The 22,673-nt window shown below is 36.1% G+C and overlaps 1 protein-coding gene and 1 non-coding gene across 2 annotated transcripts; both read right to left on the reverse strand.

The window, feature by feature from the left end:
* Nucleotides 1-1,976: 1,976 nt before the first annotated feature.
* LOC131257112 (uncharacterized) lies at nt 1,977-22,394 on the reverse strand. The gene is made up of 13 exons (XM_058258202.1): nt 22,112-22,394; nt 11,345-11,415; nt 11,153-11,233; nt 10,409-10,537; nt 10,225-10,311; nt 9,926-9,979; nt 9,688-9,778; nt 9,504-9,574; nt 9,350-9,419; nt 8,995-9,047; nt 3,939-4,032; nt 2,999-3,096; nt 1,977-2,599 (listed from the first exon to the last, which is right to left on the reverse strand). The coding sequence occupies exons 1-13, from the start codon at nt 22,332-22,334 to the stop codon at nt 2,507-2,509; spliced, it is 1,215 nt and encodes a 404-aa protein (XP_058114185.1). The 5' UTR covers nt 22,335-22,394; the 3' UTR covers nt 1,977-2,506.
* On the reverse strand, nt 13,573-13,679 carry LOC131222481 (small nucleolar RNA R71). The gene has a single exon (XR_009160062.1). It is a non-coding gene; the product is annotated as a small nucleolar RNA R71 (small nucleolar RNA).
* Nucleotides 22,395-22,673: the final 279 nt, after the last annotated feature.

The following is a 22,673-nucleotide window of genomic DNA, read 5'->3' on the forward strand; positions in this document are numbered from 1 at the left end:
ATCACACGGCCTGTCCTTAATACTTTCGATTTCTTTTATTATTTTACAAAAATTACAAATCTGTAATTTAAAAATATTAGGTTTGATAACATGCCTTTCATGTGCAAATGGCTCAGGCTCGGGAAACTAGTGGAGAAGAAAGCTTTGATTTGGTAAATCCATCGTGGGTTATGTTTTTGTTAGAAAATGTGGCTCGTTCAAGTAAATGGATCAGGCTGAGGTTGAACTCCACCAACCCAACCACCCAAATAGCTTATTAATGGTGCTCAGGTTAAACCCTCCTCAATGTTGCCTACCCAAATAGCTCATTAACGGTGCTTGTGTTGAACTCTTACCTGTCCCAACCCACCCAAATATCTTACCAATGGCATTAACGCTGGGCCTATGACATGACCTGATCCAGCCTAAAAGTAAAAATAAATTAATAGATGGACAATAAACACAAATGGATATGCATCATGCATGTATATTTGTATGTATATATTTACCAATTGGCCAGGCGCCAGGGTAATTAGTTGTGGATGGGTTTGGGCCAGATTCTTGGCTTGTTTAGTAGATTGGTTGGGGTTGGGGATGACCAACCAAACCCGTCCATTGCCAACCTGTGGGTAGGCTGGGAAGCGTAGTAAACTCCTACAATGCCTCTTCCTTACTAGTAGCTTTCCTTGCAACGTAATGCTCCGGCTGTTCTTTCGATGCCAATGTGCACTTGCAAAATAAATAAATAATAATAATACAAACATAACAAGTTTCCATTTAATAGGAGCCTTAAATGCATGTGCTGTTGTAAGAAATTGATCCAACAACCTTGTCAATTTCATATCTATCCATCCAACCTTCCATCTAATAAACATTGAAATAATATTAACAGCATAAATTTCATCAAGAAATTGTTGATAATTAGAAAGGAAATGAAAAATCGTGTCACGATATTGCCTATGTTATTGACAACAATTTGAACACCGCATATAACCATGTCTCTATAAAAAAATTGAAATGAATTAAAAAAAACAAAAGCCCGAAATTTACAAAGTTGAAAATATCGGCAATACATTCGCAACATTGGTACGTTTACAATACAAGCAACACCTAAAATTTACATAGTTGAAAATATTAGCAATACTTTACTGATATCTGAAATTTATGATACTACCTATGTTATTGGTATAGCCGAGTTAGGATACAAATACTATTGGAGATATTTCGATATAATGTTGGGATACTCTTGAACAACGCAGCATTTATCCATGCATGATAAATAAGCATCACCTATTCTATTCAATCTCCCCTGGCTCGAATGGATTCTCAGCTCCAATCGCTCCAGAGAAAATCAACAGTCGTGATGATAGGTCCTCGTAAGCAAGACAACTGACTAAGCATATGTTGGATGACAGACACTCAGTTTTCTGCCTGAAAGGCCATGTGCTCAGATCAAGGTCATAAATTTCTGCAGTGAAAACTTACTAAAGCTACTGTGGACGCTACAATCCCATGATGTCTACATGAAAGTGAGATCTGGTAAATTTGTCTGGCGGGCCACACTGTGTGATAGTGCAAAACCAGATGGTCTTCGCGTGTATAGGAAAATGTGCCAAATGGTCCATGTTACATGACCTACCTGACAATCAGAGGTCTATTTTCATTTTTGCACGACCTACCTGACAATAGAGGATTTGACACTGCGTGCAACTATAGGCCCATAAAAATTTGAAATGAAAATTTTTTAATAAACAGATTTTTGGCGATATCGATATATAGGCGATATTATCAAAATATCACTGATACATTGGCAATACAAGTGACACCTAAAATTTGCACAGTCGGAAATATTAACGATATCAATACATTAGTAGTATTTAGCAATACATCGCAGATATTTGAAATTTCTGAGTCTACCAATGTTATTGGTATCGCTGAGCTGGAAATACAGATACTATCGGGAATACTCCAAACAATACTCACATGAAGAGGAGATATTACAAGCTCTCTCGAGCTCTTTAAACAAATAGGAGTAGAGATACATCCTGATGGTCTTTATTGATACAAACTGACAACTTACAGTGAGAAAAGATCCAAATGCTAAACACTACTATCTTAGTTAATTATCAAGCACTCAAATTTCTGTCTGCACATGCAAGATCAAGACAGTTCAGCTGTTGCTACCCACCTTGGATGGGCCATTGCCATAGATAACACCAGTCAGATGACCATAGAGTATTTCTGCTCATTGAATGCGTTGCCTAGGTATCTCTTCAAATGGCATCCAGTCAGTGGGTATGTTCACCTGGCTAATTGAGGGCCCAAGAGATGAAAGTCTGGATCTTGTATATGCATGACATGCATACAGAGATTGAGTGCTTCTTGACAAAGGCAGTAGTGCTTACCACCAGATAATCTCTCTTTAAAACATCACAATAGATTATTAGGTACACGAGATAATAAATCTCAGAGAGAGGCTGTGTAGCAAGGCTAGGAGCAGCACCGGAGAAGAATACCATGATGAGGTTTATCCCCTCTTAAGGAACTTGTCAAACCAGTCACTTGCTTCTTTCACCATCAACGCCGTCATTTGATGCCCAATACCAGGTTCCGCTATCAACTGGGATAAAGGTAAGGCAAATCAACATTTTAACAAACTCAGCAACAAGAATCCAATAAAAAGGACTTTGGCAATTGATCATTCCTAATAAAGCTTGCCAGGCAAAACAGTCCAGCCTTTGAGTGTGGTCTGATTAACTGAGATGTGCAGTAACTCGGCTTGATCTTATTCAAGTGAAGTTGACTACGGGTAAGTTCAGCTTCTTGATGTTGAGTGTGGTTAGGTTTGCTTTGTTGGGTATTCTGTAGTGGCAATCACCATCCCTGGCTAAGGTTGGTGTGTTCCAGTTCTTCTGGAATCCGGGCTTTCCTATATACTAATTAGTTTGTAAAACAAAGATGTTTGTCTATGAGAAGTCTTCACAACTTTGTGCATTGGATAGTGATAAATAGTCTATACCTTGAAATTTTCAGGACAGTCGGCTTCTTTATAAGCCTCCATTGCTCTCGATACGGGCAGTTTCAAACCAGCTAGAGGGCAACGAGGATCTTCAGCTCCTACATGTTTGAAGGCAATGCATCGACAGGAAAAGAGAGAAAAAAAATCCAGATTAAGAAAACCTATGGAAGACTATCCACCAATGAAAGAAAGATGTTGAATGTGGGCTTCTTTAGGTTTGCTTGTTTTGGTTGAAAATAATTTCCAAGAAAACGACATTTTTGACAGGTTGGAGTTAATTTTTTGGTGGAAAAACATTTTCCATGAATGCATTTTCATAGAAAAAAATAAGTCCTCGAAAACTTTCCCAGCCTTTCTGTTATTTTGTTTTCTCCACAAATGCCTTCTTGTAAAATAACTTTGAAAGAAAATCTCACTTCTCTACTTTTATTTTCCAAGCTCACAAACAGGCCTTAAAGATACATTGTCGAAAGTGAAAATAGACAACATAGAAAATTTTGATAATTAGGTGTTTTGGTTATTTCATGATAAAACCAATGCCAATTCCCAAAATCTAGCTTTTGGTGACTGAAGTACTGGAAGCAAGGTACTCCGTAACGGTAACAGTGGCAGTAATGGCCACCACTGTTACCTTTATGATATGGGCTATAATGGCCCCGTAATGGCCTTTATGGTCTCTCTTATTTATTTATTTATTTAAATTGAGAAAAAAACTGAAAAACCTGTATCGGCACTGTAATGGACTGTTACAGAGATGTTAAGGCCTTTATAGGGATGTAACGGGCTGTTATGGGGGTTGTAATAGCCTTTATGACTCATTTGGCTGTTATAGCCTTTACGACCCCGTAACGTGTAACGGTTGCCGCCGTCACCTTTACATAACGGCCTTTATGGCCCCATGACAGCCGTTACGGCACACCATGACTAGAAGCAAACATACCATTTAAAATGAGCAGAGGGCGTGGGGCAATGACCGGAACAGTGTAAGGAGAATCAAATTGGGAGTCGAGACCAGGCGCGATCCTATCCCAGACCTGTTTGGACAACAAATAACATAAGATGGTACTCCAGCTTATGAGATTTTCTGCAGAAATAAGCGATAGGCAGAGAAGAGGTTAGTGGCATGGAGATTAATATAATGCCAGTTAGCAGGGGATCCAGAATATCTGTAAAATAAAATAAAACAGAACTGATGTGTTTGGATCCACTATCGTATTGGGTTGCGGTAACTAGTCTAATAAATGGAATAACCAGAGTGTGATCTCCTCCTTTAGACTCCATGTTGTGGGCCTGCATTACTTACAAGTTGGACTTGAACACATGGTTTGCAAATCCGATTTTGTGTATCGAACCATTCACAACCAATATGGGGTTGTATTGCCCCATATTGCCTTGTACTAGGATGTATCAGGCTGATACAGCCGTATCATTCCGATACCTATATGCATCAGGCAATATGTACCGGTATCAGATGATATGTCAAACATTGCTTGAATATAATCAGAATGCCGCATTCACCTGTGCATCCAAACATGGCCTTATGAAACTACTTAGTGTAATGATCCAAATTTTTGGTACACGTGCGTACACATACATATATGTACAATTGCCTTCATTGGAGTATACACACATAGACCCATGCATACATCCACGCACCCATGCACACATGCATCTATCGGCTCATGTAAAATGTGACCGTTGATGTGTGATCGTTTTGCTTAGTGTGAACTATTAATTAATGTCATTAATGATTACATGATTTTAGTAGAATATATTTAAGTTTATTTATAATGCACTCTCTCAATTCATATACTTAAGACCACGTGTTTAATTATTAACTAATCCAAATCTAGCCAACATCAACTATTGACTCTGCACTGAGATTAATCTGATCTTAACCACTAGATTGTTGTTAAAAAATAAAATAAAAATCAAGAACAACCCATTTTTTGTGGGAACCAAGTCCACCGTCCGCTTGTGTGTGGCTCACCTGAGTTTCGGATCAGCTTCATTTTTTGTCTTATATCTTCTCTTGGCCAGACCAAGATGATGGACGGATTAGATTTAAATTATTGTTAATGGGACCCACTATATCTTAAAAAATAAAAAATGAAAGTTATATCTTCCGCACGACTAAACCACTTTCTCCACTTTTCTTCCTTTTTGTACGGTAATGGCCGCCGAACCTCCCACTAAATGAAACCGTCCCATAATTCCACTCCTCCATTCCATTACGCATCATTTATAAAAAAAAAAAACAAAAAGAAAAAGAGAAAGAATCGAAGGAATCAATCAAATTTAAAAAAAAATTAGAGTGGGAGAGAGAGAGAGCGCTGTAAATCAAGAGAGGGATTAAAGCGGGACCGGATCGTCAGACTTTAAGGTAGGTGATCTTAACCTGAAATTTACCATTTTCAGTTTTATTATGTTTAATTAATCCAAATTTTCGTAGAAATATTATTGTCAGTTGAATATTTTTTTTTGTAGGGAATCTACTGATTTAGGAATTTCTATTTTTTTTTTTAATATTTAATAATGAAATAAAATAAATTTACAGAATAAAATAAATAATTTATTTAAAATTATTTTATTAATTCTTAAATGTTTTTGTTAAGCAAAAACTTTATTAAATTAAATTTCAAATAAATTATAATATCCTACAATATTTTACAGTACAAACAGAATATATAATTAATTATTTAAAGAATTGATGATTCATTACGTAGAATTGTGTATATAAGTGATGTAAGATTGATAAGTATATATAAGCAAATATGATTATGAAAATAAAATAAAAATATATAATAATAATAACAAATTATAAATTATATAATTGTAATATGTAATCAGTATTAATATGATATATAATAGAATAAAATAAAATAAAAGGGTTTATAAGATCATTAAGGTATAGTAAAATATAAATATTATGTTTCGTAATAATATAGTAGTAATGCAATATAATTGTAGGTTACAAAAAAAAAAAAAAAAAATAATGACAAAATATATAACATAATTAAAGTAAACATGTGTAAGATAATATTATATTACATAATTAATACACATGTAGTTAATATTATTTATATGATTATATTATAAATAACAAAATAGAAAAGTTTTATTTGATAATATATAAAAGTTGTGATAAATATAATTTATTATTTTTTTTAAAAAATAATTTATAAATAATGATATTAACAATTTAACATAAAAGTAATATAATAATTATATTAAATGTATCAAACAAAAGTAAATTTATTAATTTAGATAGTCAATTATAAAACAAGGTTAAACATACTGACATAATGTGGTAACAAATAATTTATATAATAATAATAGTATTCAAAGTCCAAATTAATATCTTTCTTAACCTTATTTAGTTTAGATTTAAAAATAAATAATAATACAATTCTGAATTTAGATTTAAATAGTTATATAAAATAATAATAATAATAATAATAAATTTTAAATTATCAAATAATAATTTAATTACATTATTAATATTATATTATAGAAATCACTGTGATAATTTTTGTTCTGTAAAGATTAAAATCTAAATTTTAATTCTAAAATTTGAAGAGTTAATTAAATTAAATTTCAATGAACTTAAGTTTAAATTTTTTTTTTTTTTTTAAATTTTGGAATTAAAACTAAATTGATTAGATTTTTATACTTTGAAATTTTAGTGATTAATGTATATTTGAAACTTTATTAAATTAAAATTTTTATAAAGTATAATATTAGATTTTTAATATATATATATATATATATATCTTTTCCTTGTAGTTCAAAATTTTTGTTTAAATTAAAATTTAAATATTTTACCGATTAAACCTAAATATACATTCTCAATGAATTATCAAAGAGAAATTAAAATTTGTTATAAAATAATCAAGTTATTTCAATATATATATATGTGTGTGTGTGTGTGTGTGTGTGTGTGTGTGTGTGTGTGTTTGTTTGTTAAGTTTATGTGCTAAATAAAATAATTTAATTTTAGAATTTAGTAAATAAAAATAATAAATATTTTTATGCTAATATTTTACATTATTTAAGTAAAAAAATTTTATTTAATTAAAGTTAGAATTTAAATAAAATTTCTTGTACATTATTTCATTGTAATTCCTAAATTAAATAATAGTAAAAATAATATTTTATTTAAGTATTTAAATTATTAAAGTTTTAACAAAATGATATTTAGAATTATTAATTTGAAATAAAAATTTATCTTGTTGATATTTTTGATTGTTAAACAGTGATTCATCTTACATACCATATCAGCCCAACAACACGAACAGTAGAAAACATTGATTGGAAACAGCCATGGTTAAATAGACTAACCTGAAATCCAAACCATTCATTAAATAGACCACTTAGGTGTTATTTTCTTTTGGTAGATGGTGTCCTGAAACTCGACTTCTCATGCATCCAGCGAGTGTAGACAGCAAGTTAATGCTATGTATTGCGTCAGTGGAAGAAACTCGTTGAGAGCGTAAGCGTGGGTCAGGTCTAGCATGCGACGCTAAGTAAGTCGTGGGCGTATGGTTTAGTCCAGAAATCGACGATCCAAATATCAGGTGGGTGATTCTCCTCCATTTATGAACTTTCTGATTTTATGTATTTTAGAAATTTTATTTATTTGACATAAAGACTTTAAATTAATATTGTCAAATTCCTTTATACGTAATATCTACTTTTCTAAATTTTAGCATTTACTGAATCTGATTAACTTGTAGAGTTAGATTTTAATCTAACTTTCATTTCTGAAATTTGATGTTGAGATTTAGACCTTAAATCTGTGTTTAAGTAATTGATTTAAATTAATTGGTTTAAAATAATATTAATTAATTTGATTTTAAATTTTGGTTAAAAAAATGGTAAAGAAAATAGCTTGATGTTTCAGTAAATTTCAGAAATTGAATTTTTACGGCATCGAATTTCTACACATTTGTATAGAACTTGCATTATTGTATAGGGATTTAAATAATTAAATTATTTTGCTACTGATTTTGGAATAATTCATGACATGCATTCATCTATACTGATTTCGGAATTATGAAAAAAGAAAGAAAATTGAGAAACTGATTGTGGTATTAGCAAGTAGGGCAATCGTGTCCCTTGGGTGAAAGACCCTAAAGCCAGCAAGTAGGGCAATCGTGTCCCTTGGGTGAGAGACCCTAAAGCTAGCAAGTAGGGCAATCGTGTCCCTTGGGTGAAAGACCCTAAAACCCGTTGGATCCTTCGGAGTCTCCTTTGTGTACGGCGTATGAGTACAATTATGTGCGCGGACATACGTCAGAGGTACAACTGGAGCAGTAGTCTGACTAGCTAACGTATAAATGAGTCCCTCACCATGAGGTACTGGTGTGTGGGCGTTAATGCAACGTGGTCATACACCTAGGTACGGTGTTGTAAGATGTGGTGATTATTTAATTTTATTCTTGAATTTATAATAGTGTGGCATTCAGTAAGTATTTATGATTCCAGCATCGCATTCATGTCATATGAAATATTTAATATTTTGATTCATGTTTTGAAATTTCAGAAAGTACTTTTATTATTTATTCGTTTGATATAAATTTAAAATTTTCATATTTGGTTGGATAAGATCCCACGAGCGGTTGTGCTCATACCCAAAATAACAGTGTTTCAGGTCTTGGAGTTTAGTCGAGGCGAAGCAGACTGAGGATCTAACCATCGGCTTAGTGGTAGCCATATCTGTATTTGTATTTTAAAAAAACAATAATAATAAATTGTATAGCAGGAACTTAGAAGTGAGTTTAGGCTGTAATAGTTAAAGATTATATTTGATGAATATTGTTTATTGTAATGAGTTTTAATTAAGTGTGGTTGTGAATGTTTAAAATTGAATCATGTCTTGAGATTCGGAGTCGGGTCTGGCCAACTCGGGTACCGAATTTTGGGGCGTGACACTTAGACTTTCCTTGCAAGATATAGGTGCATCTAATAACATAAACTAAAACAATGGTTCTAACCTTTTCCACTACTTCTCTATCGATTGTGCTCTTGCCCAAGTCAATCCGTGCTTCTGCAACCAAAAGAAATACCTATTTATATTTAAAATGAAGCATGTGAGTTCATATGTATTTGCTAATTAATGCAAACAGACGCATCAACATGCTAGGTTTGTCGGAGTCACCAGGACACCTAGTGCACATCCTGGATTCCTGACAATGGCTTGGCCAAGCCACGTTACTTGCTACATATGTAGCATATCAAATAGGAAGCCTTTTTAAGAGCATGAGAGAGTTCGTTGCAGCTATACACAAGGTTGTGCCAGATAGTTGTGCAGGTAGGATTAGTAAAAAGGACTGACATCTGTAATCTCACCTTCAAACATGGGTTTTATACTGTCAACCCTAGCTTGCCATTTATCATTATCTAGGGCCCATCTAAATCCCTGCAAACAATATAGATGCAACTTTTTCAATTCATGTGTTGGGTACATAACGAGAAATCACAAGAAATCATTCATCTTGCCCACCTGAACGCCGATTATGGGGACAACCACTGCATAACGGGTATCGATAGCACCAGCAAACCATGCATGCATGCCTGCATGAAGGAAATGGTAAATGAGATCCATATCTTTCAAGTTTCAATTGTAATATGTAAGTGTTATAAATTCAAGCCGCCCTCAATATAACTTCAATGAATATTTATCTAACCTCCAAGAGATTCACCAGTAATCCCTATCCTAGAAGAATCAATGTCCTCCCTTTGTGTAAGATAGTCTGCCAATTTTATCAGGTCCCATACCTGCCATGGTGATTTTATAATCCTATTCATTGAAAATCCCATGGAAGAATTGTTCATGGCTAAAACTTAATGTAACTTCATTTATTAAAAAAAGAAGAAAAAAGAAGCACATATGATCCGCTAGAAAACAAAAGGTCACTGTATTACTGTATCATATATGAAAGGCATTGTGTCGCCATTCTTCCAAGAAGATACAAGAGCCTGCATTCAAATTCCAGAAACCAATCAGCAATTGAAACTGACTATTTTATTAAGACATGATACTTGCTAAATAACTGTTTATTTAAATTTCCAGCTACTTTAAATGGAAGCACGAAAAGAAGTAACACCATATAGTACTGATTTTTTATTTTTATTTTGAAGATCGTGATTGCATGAAAAAATAATAATAATAATAAAAATCTCCTTATTCAACTAACACATGATATCTGCGGATGATTACGTACATCTATGTATGTGGTTGTATTTTTGGCCCGTTCACCATGGTAGCGAGAATCAATGGCAACAGCTATATATCCTCGTGAAGCATACGCCTAAGGAAATGAAATTGGCAGTTCAGAAGCCATGCTGTTGTGAATTCTGTATAATGACAAAGAGATGAGAAAATTCACAGCAGTGTTTGACTTGTACCTCGAGTAATGGCCGCACCCATTCCTTGGTTTTGTAAGAGCTATGCAGAAATACAATAGCTGGCCTGGTTTTCTGTCTGCTTTCCTTCATGCTCAAGATCAGCACAGGCAGGCGTCCTTGCTCATCAGCCTACAAATGGAAATAAACAAACAAATAGCTGATGAAAGGGGGGGAAGAAAGATGTGGGCTTGACAGAATTCAGAAAAAAATAAATCCAGTTAAATGATACTGAAAGCTGCTATAATGACAAGAAAATCAGCTGTATCGGACAAATTATGTGAATTTAAGATTATGGGAGTATCCAAATTTCATTTTTCATAAATGGAAAAAATTAGGTCTAGCCGTTGAAAAAATAGATAAATAAATTAAGTCTAATTTCCATCCCATGATAAAGAGCTGACCTCAAGTTTTCATCATTCACTCGTACCTCCATTGAGAGTGAACTGTTGCTCATTTTTTCACAGTCTATCTATTTGCAAACTGATACACATGCAACACTTATTTTGATGTATACGGTATAAACTAGATGATCCAATCACCCTTATTTTTTAGCTGTGGTACATTAACATAATGGTCCACTAAACAATACAATCGTGAATCACCACACACACCTGCCACATGTTCTGCGTAGATATTTTGGGCAGCACTCCATGGAAATCCCAAAGGAATGCCACCATAGTAGTATTCCTCCAATTAATAACAGTATTCAAATATCATTACCTAAAAACTAAATCAACAACTTACCTCAGTAATTAAGTAAAGGTTTTCTTCTTGCAACACATCCTTAAAATTTGTAATATTCTCCCTGGGGCAAGACTCCATCGCCTGCCAAAAAAAACAAAAGAAGCACACACGCGCGTGCGCACGTGAACAAAAATCAATGATAAGATGCAGAATGGACAAAAATCTACAAAAGACTTCAAAGGAAATCCTGACCTCACGGGAAGCTGGACTTCCCTGATCTAAGGGATCTGTAACAGGACTTGAAGGTTCCACAGATAGAGGAACTGCGAAAGAAAAAGTTGATGAATCAAACCTCTGTCATAATAAAACTCCATTTTCAGATAAGAGTTAGGAAAGAGATGGGGAAATTTTCCTGAGCTATATATTTATCAAACTCAAATAAAAGTATCCTATAGTTTCAGAGGGGCTGGTGCGCAGTGTGTTTGCTACACCATAAGTGTTGAGGGTCAAATATTGCATATTAGACTCCAATTATTGCCTAAATTTACATGCATGATACTGTTTAATGACCCGATTTAATCGGATTTGTGATGGTTTTGAGTATTTTCTTTCCCTTATTTTTTTTTGTCGTGAAATTAGGAAGCCCTGTTGTTCACCATTGCCCCTTGGACATGGTTTGATGACGGAATCTTTCTTAACATTCATGCATCTTTTGATTGGTTGTGAATTAGTTTAGTTCTGTTGTTTACTTTGTCTCATGGGCATGGTTTTGTGATAGAATTGACTCTAATTCTCATACCTTTCATCTCTTTGAAAACTAGATCAAAAGAAGTTCAGATTGTGTTTTAGTGGTATATCTTCCAACTGGATAAAGGTGGGACTCGAAGTCTAGTTGAGTCCATGAATCAAGCATAAATCTCCCTGATCTCTACAAGTGGATCTTCTGAATCCCTAGTTTTCTACCTTTGAATTCTACATATTTTAGTTTAATATTTCACCATTATTCCTCAAATCCACCTGACTTAGATTTCATCTTTTTCTCGTTCTAGTTTGAGTTATTTTCAGATTATGTACAAGGTTCAGTCCCTTAGGATTTGACCTCGGTCTCACCGAGTTTATTACTACACCACAACCCTATACTTGGGGAGTGAACAAGTTTTTGGCGCCGTTGTTGGGGACTGACGGTTGCGATTCTCTGAAATTAATTAGGTTTAGAATTAGTTTAAGATTAGAATTTGACTAACTTTAGTTTTAGATTTTTATTTCTAAAACTAACTTGTTTGCCCATTTTGTAGGATCTTGACATAAGTTTCTAAATTGGTAATTCCTTCCTAATTTCTCTACTTTTTCTACTTTCAAAATTAGGGTTTGAATTTTAGAAATTTTCTAATTCTAGTATTTTTCTATTTGTAGGAAATAGTTTATTTTTAGAAACTTTCCTCTTTTATTTTTAGAAATTAGGTTAGTTATTTCCTTTTTTAGAAATTAACTTTCTATTTTTGTCTTTTAGTAACTTTCTAATTCTAACTCTTTTAGAATCTAATTTTGTTTTCTAATTTTCTACTTATAGAATTTTTGTTTAGAAACTAACTTTCCTATTTTGTAGGCCTTTAAGATAGAAATTTCTAATTTGGTGAGTTCTTTCTCTTCTTTTAATTTTTCAGATCTCTTTTAATAACTTACTTTCTAGTTTAGGACTTTCCTAATGTATTTTAAAATTTTTCACTTTCTTTTAGGAATTTCTTCTTTTAAAAACTGGTTTGTTTGTATCTTTCTTTTTAAGGATTTTCTAACTCTAGACCTTCTCTTTAGAAACTGACTTGTTTTGTGGCAACTTCTTTCCAACTCTCTCTTTCTTTCTAGATTTTCTTTTCCTTTCTTAGGATTAGGTTTCGAATTTGATTGAGGGTTGTGAGTGTTTCATGCCCAAGTGGGCCCGTAACAACACTCGACGTCTCTTGACTGAAGGAGGATTGGTTGAGGGGTTGACTATCCATCGCAAAACTAGACACCACTCGAAATCCCCTGAGTTAATTGAAGTGATGGCTGAAAACCAACCTCTTCTACCCCAACCTAGGGTGAAGGACATTCAGGATGAGAATGAGGTGCATCAAGCACCCCCGCCACGTACTTTATGAGATTATTTACAACCAGCGGGGGTGAGTACGCCCTCATGCATGATTTTTCCTGAAAATACAGGACATATGGACATTAAGCCAGGGGTTATCCAACTCCTTCCTAAGTTCCATGGGCTTGAATCTGAAGAACCATATCTACATTTGAAAGAGTTTGATGAGATCAGAGCCACTTTATATTTTCAAAATGTGTCTGAGGACACAGTCGGGCTGAGACTCTTTTCTTTTTCCTTAAAAGAGAAGGCTAAGACGTGGTTACATTCACTGCGTCCTAGATCCATTGGCACATGGAATGATATGCAAGGGGAATTTATAAAGAAATTCTTTCCACATCATAAAACGATTACCCTTAGAAAAGCAATCATGAACTTCACTCAAAAGGAGGATGAAACATTTTACCAATGTTGGGAAAGGTTTAAGGATTTGGTCAGTTCATGCCTACAACATGGCTTTGAAACGTGGCGCATTACAAATTTTTTTTAATGATGGACTGACATCTTCCATGCGCCAAATGGTCGAGACTGTGTAATGGAGAATTCATTAATAAAAATGTTGACGAGGTATGGGATTACCTTGATAGTCTTGCTGAAAAAACACAATCATGGGACTATTACCCAAAGTCGAACACCACGTCTAGGCCGACTCAATTAAAGGAGAAAGGTGGATTGTATCTCTTGAAAGAAGAGAATGATCTCAAGTGTAAAGTGACTACGCTCATAAGGAAAGTTGAGGCCATGGAAGGAAAGAAGGATAAGGTTAATGAAAGTGTTTGCGGCATCTGTGATTGCAACATTCATACAACTGAAAATTGCCCTACAATACCTGCCTTTCGAGAAGTGTTGAATGAACAATCTAATGCCGTAAATAATTATCAAAGACCTTTCAATGGACCAACCTCTAATACGTATAATCCTGGTTGGAAAAATCACCCAAACCTTAGTTGGAGAAATGGACAAACTGCTACCCCTCAAAGTTTCTTCAATCAAAATCCAAATCAAGGAAAACCTCAAGAAGAACTGAGCTGACCCATGCAATGCGAGACTTTATACAAAAGATGGATTCACTTATGACGGTTATAGAAAAGGGGATGCTTCCTGCACAACCGCTCCCCAATCCTAAATCGCAATACGAGATAAGTGATCCTAGCTCTTCAAATCAAATGGGGCACGTTAAATCCATCACCACTCTTAGGAGTAGGAAGATCATTGATAAAACCCTTCCGGTTAGGCCCGAAAAGCCTCAAGAACTAGAAGAGGACAACAATAATGGATCTAGTGAAGCCCCAGAAAAATTAGAACCGGAACTTCTAGAGAAGCCAGTTGCTTCATTTTCCCAACGGTTGGTTGCACCAAAACCTCTCTCTAACTCTCAGGATATCCTAGAGGTGTTGAAACAAGTGAAAGTCAACATTCCTCTACTTGATGTCGTAAAACAAATACCTTCATATGCCAAATTTCTGAAAGACTTATGCATGACCAAATGATGACAGAATATTCAAAAGAAGATCTTCTTGACCGAGAAAGTGAGTGTCATCCTAAAGCAAGACGTGCCACAGAAATTCAAAGATCCCGGTAACCCAACCATATCATGTGTAATCGGGGACCATCGAATTGATCATGCACTTCTTGACTTAGGAGCGAGCGTCAATCTGATTCTCTACTCGGTATACAAACAGTTAGGTTTGGGTGAATTAAAACTCACCCTAACTACACTATAACTAGCTGATCGCACTGTTCGTGTACCAAGAGGGATAATTGAGGATGTGTTGGTCCAAGTTGATAGATTTTACTATCCTGTAGATTTTATCATCCTGGACACCGAACCCATCAATAACATGAGCACTCAGATCCTCGTCATTCTTGGTCGCTCATTCCTTGCCACTTCAAACGCAATTATCATTTGCAGGAATGGTGTCATGACTATGTCTTTTGGGAATATGACATTGGAGTCAAACATCTTTTTCAATAACAGCAGAAACTTAGAGGATGATGACGATTTTCACGACATTAACATGATTGACTCTTTAGTGGAAGATACGACACCTCTGACCTTATCCTCTGACCCTTTAGAGACGTGCCTGGCCCACTCTCATGATTTTGACGATGACATGATTAGGGAGATGTGTGCCTTGCTTGATACTGCACCGGTACTTGAAGTTAACCGGTGGAGGCCACAATTTGAAGAGTTGCCCCAAACTGATGTAGTGCCTCTACTGTCTAACCTCAAGCCACCGAAGCTTAACCTAAAACCTTTGCCCTCTGATTTGAAATATGTCTATTTAGGTCAAGATGAGACATACCCGGTGGTGATCTCTGCCCACCTGGAGAAAGAACAGGAGAGTATGCTTATATCTACTCTCATTGAGCATAAGGGAGCCCTTGGATGGACGATAGCGGACCTCAAGGGAATCGACCCTTCGATTTGTACTCACCGCATTTATCTTGAGGATAATGCTGAGACAGCTCGGCAATCACAACGTAGACTAAATCCAAACATGAGGGAAGTGGTTAAGGCTGAGGTTCTTAAACTATTAGATGTGGGTATCATATACCCCATATCTGATAGTCAATGGGTGAGTCCAACGCAGGTGGTTCCTAAGAAGTCCGGGATCACCATCGTAGCCAATGCCAATAATGAACTCATACCAACTAGAGTTACTACTAGTTGGAGAATGTGCATTGACTACAGCTGAATACCGTCACAAGGAAGGACCATTTTCCTTTGCCCTTCATTGATCAAATCTTGGAAAGGCTAGCTGGTCATTCTTACTATTGCTTCCTTGATAGATATTCAAGCTACAATCAGATTGAAATCGCCCCTGAGGATCAGGAAAAGACCACATTTACATGTCCCTACGACACCTTTGCCTACCGAAGGATGCCATTCGGATTATGTAATGCCCCTGCCACCTTTCAGCGATGTATGATGAGTATCTTTTCTGACATGGTGGGGAAATATCTAGAGGTCTTCATGGACGATTTCTCTGTTTTCGGTTCATCTTTCAGCGAGTGCTTGGAGAGTCTTAAATGTGTGCTGAGAAGATGTGAAGAAAAGAACTTGGTACTTAATTGGAAGAAGTGCCATTTCATGGTTCATAAGGGAATTGTCCTTGGACATATTATCTCGTCCAAAGGAATCGAGGTGGATAAGGCAAAAATCGATCTTATCTCTAACCTACCTCCACCCAAGAACATTAGAGACGTGCGATCCTTCTTAGGACACGCAGGATTTTACAGGCGATTCATAAAGAACTTTAGTCTCCTCTCTCGTCCTTTATGTAATCTACTTCAAAAAGATGCACCATACGAGTAGACTGAGCAATGCCAGGAAGCTTTCACCAAGCTTAAGGGCATGTTAACCACTACACCTATCATGCAGCCACCCGATTGGAGCCTTCCTTTTGAGCTTATGTGCGACGCTTCTGATTATGCTCTTGGAGCGGTTCTAGGCAAGAGAAAAGATAAGAGGCCCTACGTCATTCATTACGCAAGTAGAACTTTAAATTCTGCCCAAGTGAACTACTCGAGTACGGAAAAAGAACTCCTAGCCGTAGTGTTCGCTTTGGATAAATTTAGGTCCTACTTGATCAGATCCAAGATCATTATCTACACAGATCATACGGCACTTAAGTATCTTCTTTCTAAGAATGATTCTAAGCCCCACCTGATACGATGGATCCTTCTACTCTAAGAATTTGATTTGGAAATTAAAGATAAAAATGGAGTAGAGAATGTAGTGGCCGATCATCTGTCTCGCCCTAATACCTCTGATTCCCCTGAGGCGACCCATATCAATGATATGTTCCCTGATGAACAACTGTTCAGAGTCTCCCATTCGCCTTGGTTCGCTGATATTGCCAATTATCTTGCCACAGGTTCCATACCGACGCATTGGACTGCACAAGATAAGAAGAAATTCTTTACCAAGGTACGCAACTTTTTCTGGGACGATCCATATTTATTTAAATATTGCCCAGACCAAATCTTGAGGAGATGTGTGCCAGACGATGAGCACTAGAGTGTCATCTCTTTCTGTCACTCACAGGCCTGTGGTGGTCACTTTTCTGCTAAAAAGACCATGGCCAAGATTTTACAGTGTGGCTTTTATTGGCCCATATGTTCAGGGACACTCATGAGTTTTGCAAGGCTTGTGAGCGTTGTCAAAAATTGAGAGCATTATCTAGTCGAAATATGATGCCTTTAAATCCTATCCTTATCATAGAAACATTTAACTGCTGAGGCATCGATTTCATGGGACCATTCCCCCAATCATTTGGAAATTTGTATATTTTGCACGCCGTAGATTATGTCACTAAATGAGTCGAAGCAATTCCGTACCGAAATAATGACCATCACACGATCATTAAATTCTTAAAAGAGAACATTCTTTCGCGGTTCGGGATGCCTCGAACCATCATTAGTGATGGGGGCTCACACTTTTGTAATAGACCATTCGAGAGCTTAATGAAGAAATACGGTATCTCTCATAAGGTGAGCACCTCATACCATCCACAAACAAGTGGACAAGCTGAGATTTCCAATAGGGAGATCAAACATATCTTAGAGAAAATGGTTAACCCTGATCGTAAAGATTGGTCAATCCAATTAACCGATGCCTTATGGGCATACCGTACTACTTTTAAAACCCCTATTGGAACGTCTCCCTTTAGACTTGTCTATGGTAAAGCTTGTCACTTGCCTGTAGAGTTGGAACATAAAGCGTACTGGGCGATTAAAAATCTGAATTTCAATCTGGACAACGCTGGCTCGCTACGTAAACTTCAATTAAATGAACTTGAAGAAATCCGGAACGATACGTACGAGAACTCGAGAATTTACAAAGACAAAATGAAGGCGTTCCATGACCAACGTATTCTACGAAAATTATTCACACCTGGTCAGAAAGTCCCTTTATATAATTCTCGATTACATCTCTTTCCAGGTAAGCTTTAATCTCGTTGGACTGACCCTTATATTGTGGTCACTGCGTATCCTCATGGGGCCGTTGAGATAAGAAATCCTGACAATGGCAAAGAGTTTAAAGTAAATGGACATCGGTTAAAGCCATTTATCGAGAAATTTGATTCAGAGGACATGTCCATACCTCTGACTGATCCTGTTTACCAGGATTGATCTCCTAGTCTGATGGAGGTATAGGTAGGTTTCCTATTTTCATAAGACTAGGGTAGTTTCCTTTATGTTGCTTTAGGATAAATGGTAAACTTAGCGCTCCTGGGAGCCAACCCAGCTTTTCATTCCGTTTCATTTTCTTAGTTAGTTAGTTCAATGTTTGTGGGTAACATTGCTGCAAACCCTCACGAGACTACAACTCGTCCACTAGGGGCAACCTAGGGGTTTAAAGGCTTGTTGTATAAGCTAAATGCAATCGAGAGTACCTACGAAAGTGGTGTAGGTAGGATTTTATTTTTGTTATTTTTATTTTACTTCTATTTGTTTCTCCCTTGTGCTGACCCACTCTTACGTAGATATCTTTGGAAAGCCTCTTGATTCTTTCGTTCAGGTACTATCTTTCCATCACTCTTATATTTTCGTTGTCCCATATGCATTGCATGATTATTTTTTTTACATTGAGGACAATGTAGATTTTAGGTTGGGAGTGGGAGATTAGGAGTCTTAATCAGTGTTTTCTTGGTCTTGAGCGAAAATTGTGAAAATTTAAAATTTCTCTGGAATTTCATATGAATTCAGAGTGATTTTGATAGCTATTTGGGACACTTGGAATTGCAAAATACATGATGTTGGTAATTTATGACTCTTGGAATTAGTTACCTGTTAGATTTCACAGCTAAGTTTGAATTGTTAATCCATTATTAGAAGTTGTAAACATTGATTGAGTCATGAATTCACAGGACACATCTCGCTTGCACATTAAGGTTTCAGTTCGATATGGAATTGTAACTTGGTGTTCAATAAGCATGGAAGGAACCAACCCGGGGAATTGTCCATCTTGTTCAATACAAAGAATATAGAAAAAGAAAAAAAGAAAAAAAAAAAGAATACCCAGCTAAAAAATAGTTGTCATCAGGAAAGGGTTGGGTGTACGATCTTCAACATAGGTTTGCTCCTTATAGGTGTGGATTCGATTCCCTTTCCCCTCGACGGAAAAATCAAAAGCTGGAAGAATGAAAAAAAAAAAGGAAAAAAAAAAGAAAAAAGAATTGTAAGGCAATTTCTGGTTTAGGTTTTGGTTGTCTTGAATGCTCATTCGATCATCAATGTATCATAGAATTGACAATTGGATCTCTTAATGATGGTAAGCCGTGATTACACTATACTCCCATGGAACTCGATGTTTAGAATTGTTCTAATTAATAGATGAATATTTGAACTTGATTATGAAATTTACCGTGAGCTTGATTTCAGGAGAAAGTAATGCCAACAATCATGAATCTTAGACTTCTATTTCTGGATTATTTTTAAAATTTACTTGAGTTCATAGAAATTGTTCTGTAATTCTCAATTTATTTTTCGCATACCTTGCTCGGGGCTAGCAAAATGCTGGTTGGGGGTTGTGTTGAGGGTCAAATATTATATATTAGACCCCAATTATTGCCTGGATTTACACGCATGATACTGTTTAATGACCCGATTTAATCGGATTTGCGATGGCTTTGAGTATTTTCTTTCCCTTATTTTTTTTTGTCGTGAAATTAGGAAGCCCTGTTGTTCACCATTGCCCCTTGGACATGGTTTGATGACAGAATCTTTCTTAACATTCATGCATCTTTTGATTGGTTATGAATTAGTTTAGTTCTGTTATTTACTTTGTCTCATGGGTATGGTTTTGTGATAGAATCGACTCTAATTCTCATACCTTTCATCTCTTTGAAAACTAGATCAAAAGAAGTTCAGATTGTGTTTTAGTGGTATATCTTCCAACTGGATAAAGGTGGGACTCGAAGTCTAGTTGAGTTCATGAATCAAGTATAAATCTTCCTGATCTCTACAAGTGGATCCTCTAAATCCCTAGTTTCCTACCTTTGAATTCTACATATTTTAGTTTAATATTTCACCATTATTCCTCAAATCCACCTGATTTAGATTTCATCTTTTTCTCGTTCTAGTTCGAGTTATTTTCAGATTACGTACAAGGTTTAGTCCCTTGGGATTCGACCTCGGTCTCACCGAGTTTATTACTACATCACAACCCTATACTTGGGGAGTGAACAATAAGGATGTCATGGCAATGGGTCAGTGGATATGTGGCCTCATGTATACAATCCAGACAGTACAAAATTGTGGACCATACAGTGCATGTAGGAGGCCCAACATTACACTAATCAAACAATCCTAACCGTCCAATTGTCAGTCATCCAACAGATAGTTATGAAATCTCACAGATAGTTATGAAAGAAAAGGTCAAGAGTCGGCAAATTCAACACTCATCCAATCTGTATGGATTTCAGGCAATGCTCCGTCCATGACAAGGCCCACAACATGGACGGTCTATGAGCATAAGTGTGTGCCTCATGCACTGCTTATACATTACTAATACTCAAGCATGGTGTGGCATACCCACAACCAGTGTTCGAAGTATCAATATCGTTATAAGTTTCGCTAGCCAAAGATACGGAAACAATATCGATATTGCCGATAATATCGCTAATGACGGGAAATGCGAGGAAACATGAGAAAAATGGTGGAATTTTCAGCAAAATTTTAGGTGATGTTAAAATGTACATATTTGCATATGTAGAAATAAAAAAATTACAAAAAGAATAGATACATAACAAGTTTCCATTTAATGGTGACTTAAAAGCATGTGTTGTTGTAAGAAATCAATTCAACTATTCCATCCGGCATATTTAACTATCCAACATTCCATTCAAACATCCATCGATATTGCAAAATATCAACAACACGTGATATTTTACCAAGAAATTATCAACAATTGGAAAGGAAAGAGAAGATTGTGGTCCCAATATCGCACATGTTACGATATTGATAATTTTGAGATATTATCAATAACAAATTGAACACTACATACAATCATGTGTCCATGAAAAAAAATTTAAATAAACTTTTTTCTAATAAACAAAATTTTGATGATATTAATTCATTGCCGATATTATTGAAATATCGTCAATATACTTATGATACAAGTATTACCTAGAATTTACATAGTCGAAAATATTGGCGATACATTAGCGATATTGATGCATTGATAATACAAGCGACACTTAAAATAAAATATTAATGATTACATTAGTGATATTGATACTTTAGTGATACTTAGTGTTATATTGCTAATACTTAAAATTTTTGATACTACCGACGTTATCGATATCGCTACCAACGTTATTGGTATCATTAAACTGAAGATAAATATAATATCAAAGATATTTCGAAAATATAGGAGATCATTTGAATATTGCCAGAACATGATATAGCACTTCCATTTTAAAATAGGTAAAGGATCTAAAGGTCCTCGGTCCAGCAAATGCATAGATCGACGAGACATAGCATTCAGCACAAGCGGAGCCATGGGGCTCATGGTTCGGTGCCCACACCATTGATCTGAAATTCTAGATAAGCTAAAAAGAACTCCGAAATTTGAAGAACGCTTAGATCGTTCACCTTTTCCCGTCGATCGGTGCAGCATCTTTATTTATCTATTTTCTTAACCGTCTATTTGCAAATCACCGATCAAAAGGTTAGGATCATCGCATCGGGATGATTTTTCGGCCCTGGACCATCCACAGCAGAGAGAATCAAATCGACGGTCCGGATCACGGAACCACGGGCCCAACATGTACGGACTCCAGCGCGTAATCAAAGCATGCATTTTCTGAGGTACGCGATAATTCAACACTAGAAAGGAAGAGAAAGCAGAGATTTCCAAGGTTTTCGGAATCGATCTTTACCTTCTTCCGATCGCCGGCTGCGAAGAACTTGGATGAAATCCGAGCAGAGCTTCGAGGCATCGACCGCATCACCCATTTCAGCTTCCAGAAGATCGCTTCCGGAACTGCTGCTGTGTAGGTAGGGGTACTTACAGGCGGGAATTTTCGGAGGTGGCTTTGGCACGTGATAAGACGGTCGTGCGCACGTGAGCCGGACGAGCAAGCGCGGGACAGAGAGAATCATGGCGATGGCGATAATCGCGGTTTTAAAAATAATCGGTCTGGTAGGACGTCTGCTTCGCGGGAAATGATATGGTAAATCCGCGACAACCGGAATATGTGATAATAATTTACTGCCGTACACGTGGCCTGGTGATTTATCAACGTGGACCGTCCATCAAGTGGCCACCATAACGGATTGCCTGAAACCGTAGCTGTTAGTGAATCCCTCTCATCACTTCTTTTTTTAATAATCTCCGAGGCAAATATCACGCATTTAAAGGTCAGAGTTTATCTCACGCACGAGTAAAGATCCTTCGTCTGCGAGCATGACTTTTCCGGTTTTTTTATATCATCGTTGGTC

This window comes from Magnolia sinica, chromosome 1, assembly GCF_029962835.1.
Source record: "Magnolia sinica isolate HGM2019 chromosome 1, MsV1, whole genome shotgun sequence".
Lineage (NCBI taxonomy): Eukaryota > Viridiplantae > Streptophyta > Magnoliopsida > Magnoliales > Magnoliaceae > Magnolia > Magnolia sinica.

What these genes read in the sequence shown, in the direction of transcription:
- LOC131257112 (XM_058258202.1), bottom strand. Translation starts at nt 22,334, where the DNA reads ATGATTCTCTCTGTCCCGCGCTTGCTCGTCCGGCTCACGTGCGCACGA. An exon ending in TGCCTTTCATATATGATACA is followed by an intron (nt 9,779 to 9,925) that starts GTAATACAGTGA and finishes TCACCATGGCAG; the next exon opens with GTATGGGACCTGATAAAATT. An exon ending in ACTGTCCTGAAAATTTCAAG is followed by an intron (nt 2,600 to 2,998) that starts GTATAGACTATT and finishes CCTTTATCCCAG; the next exon opens with TTGATAGCGGAACCTGGTAT.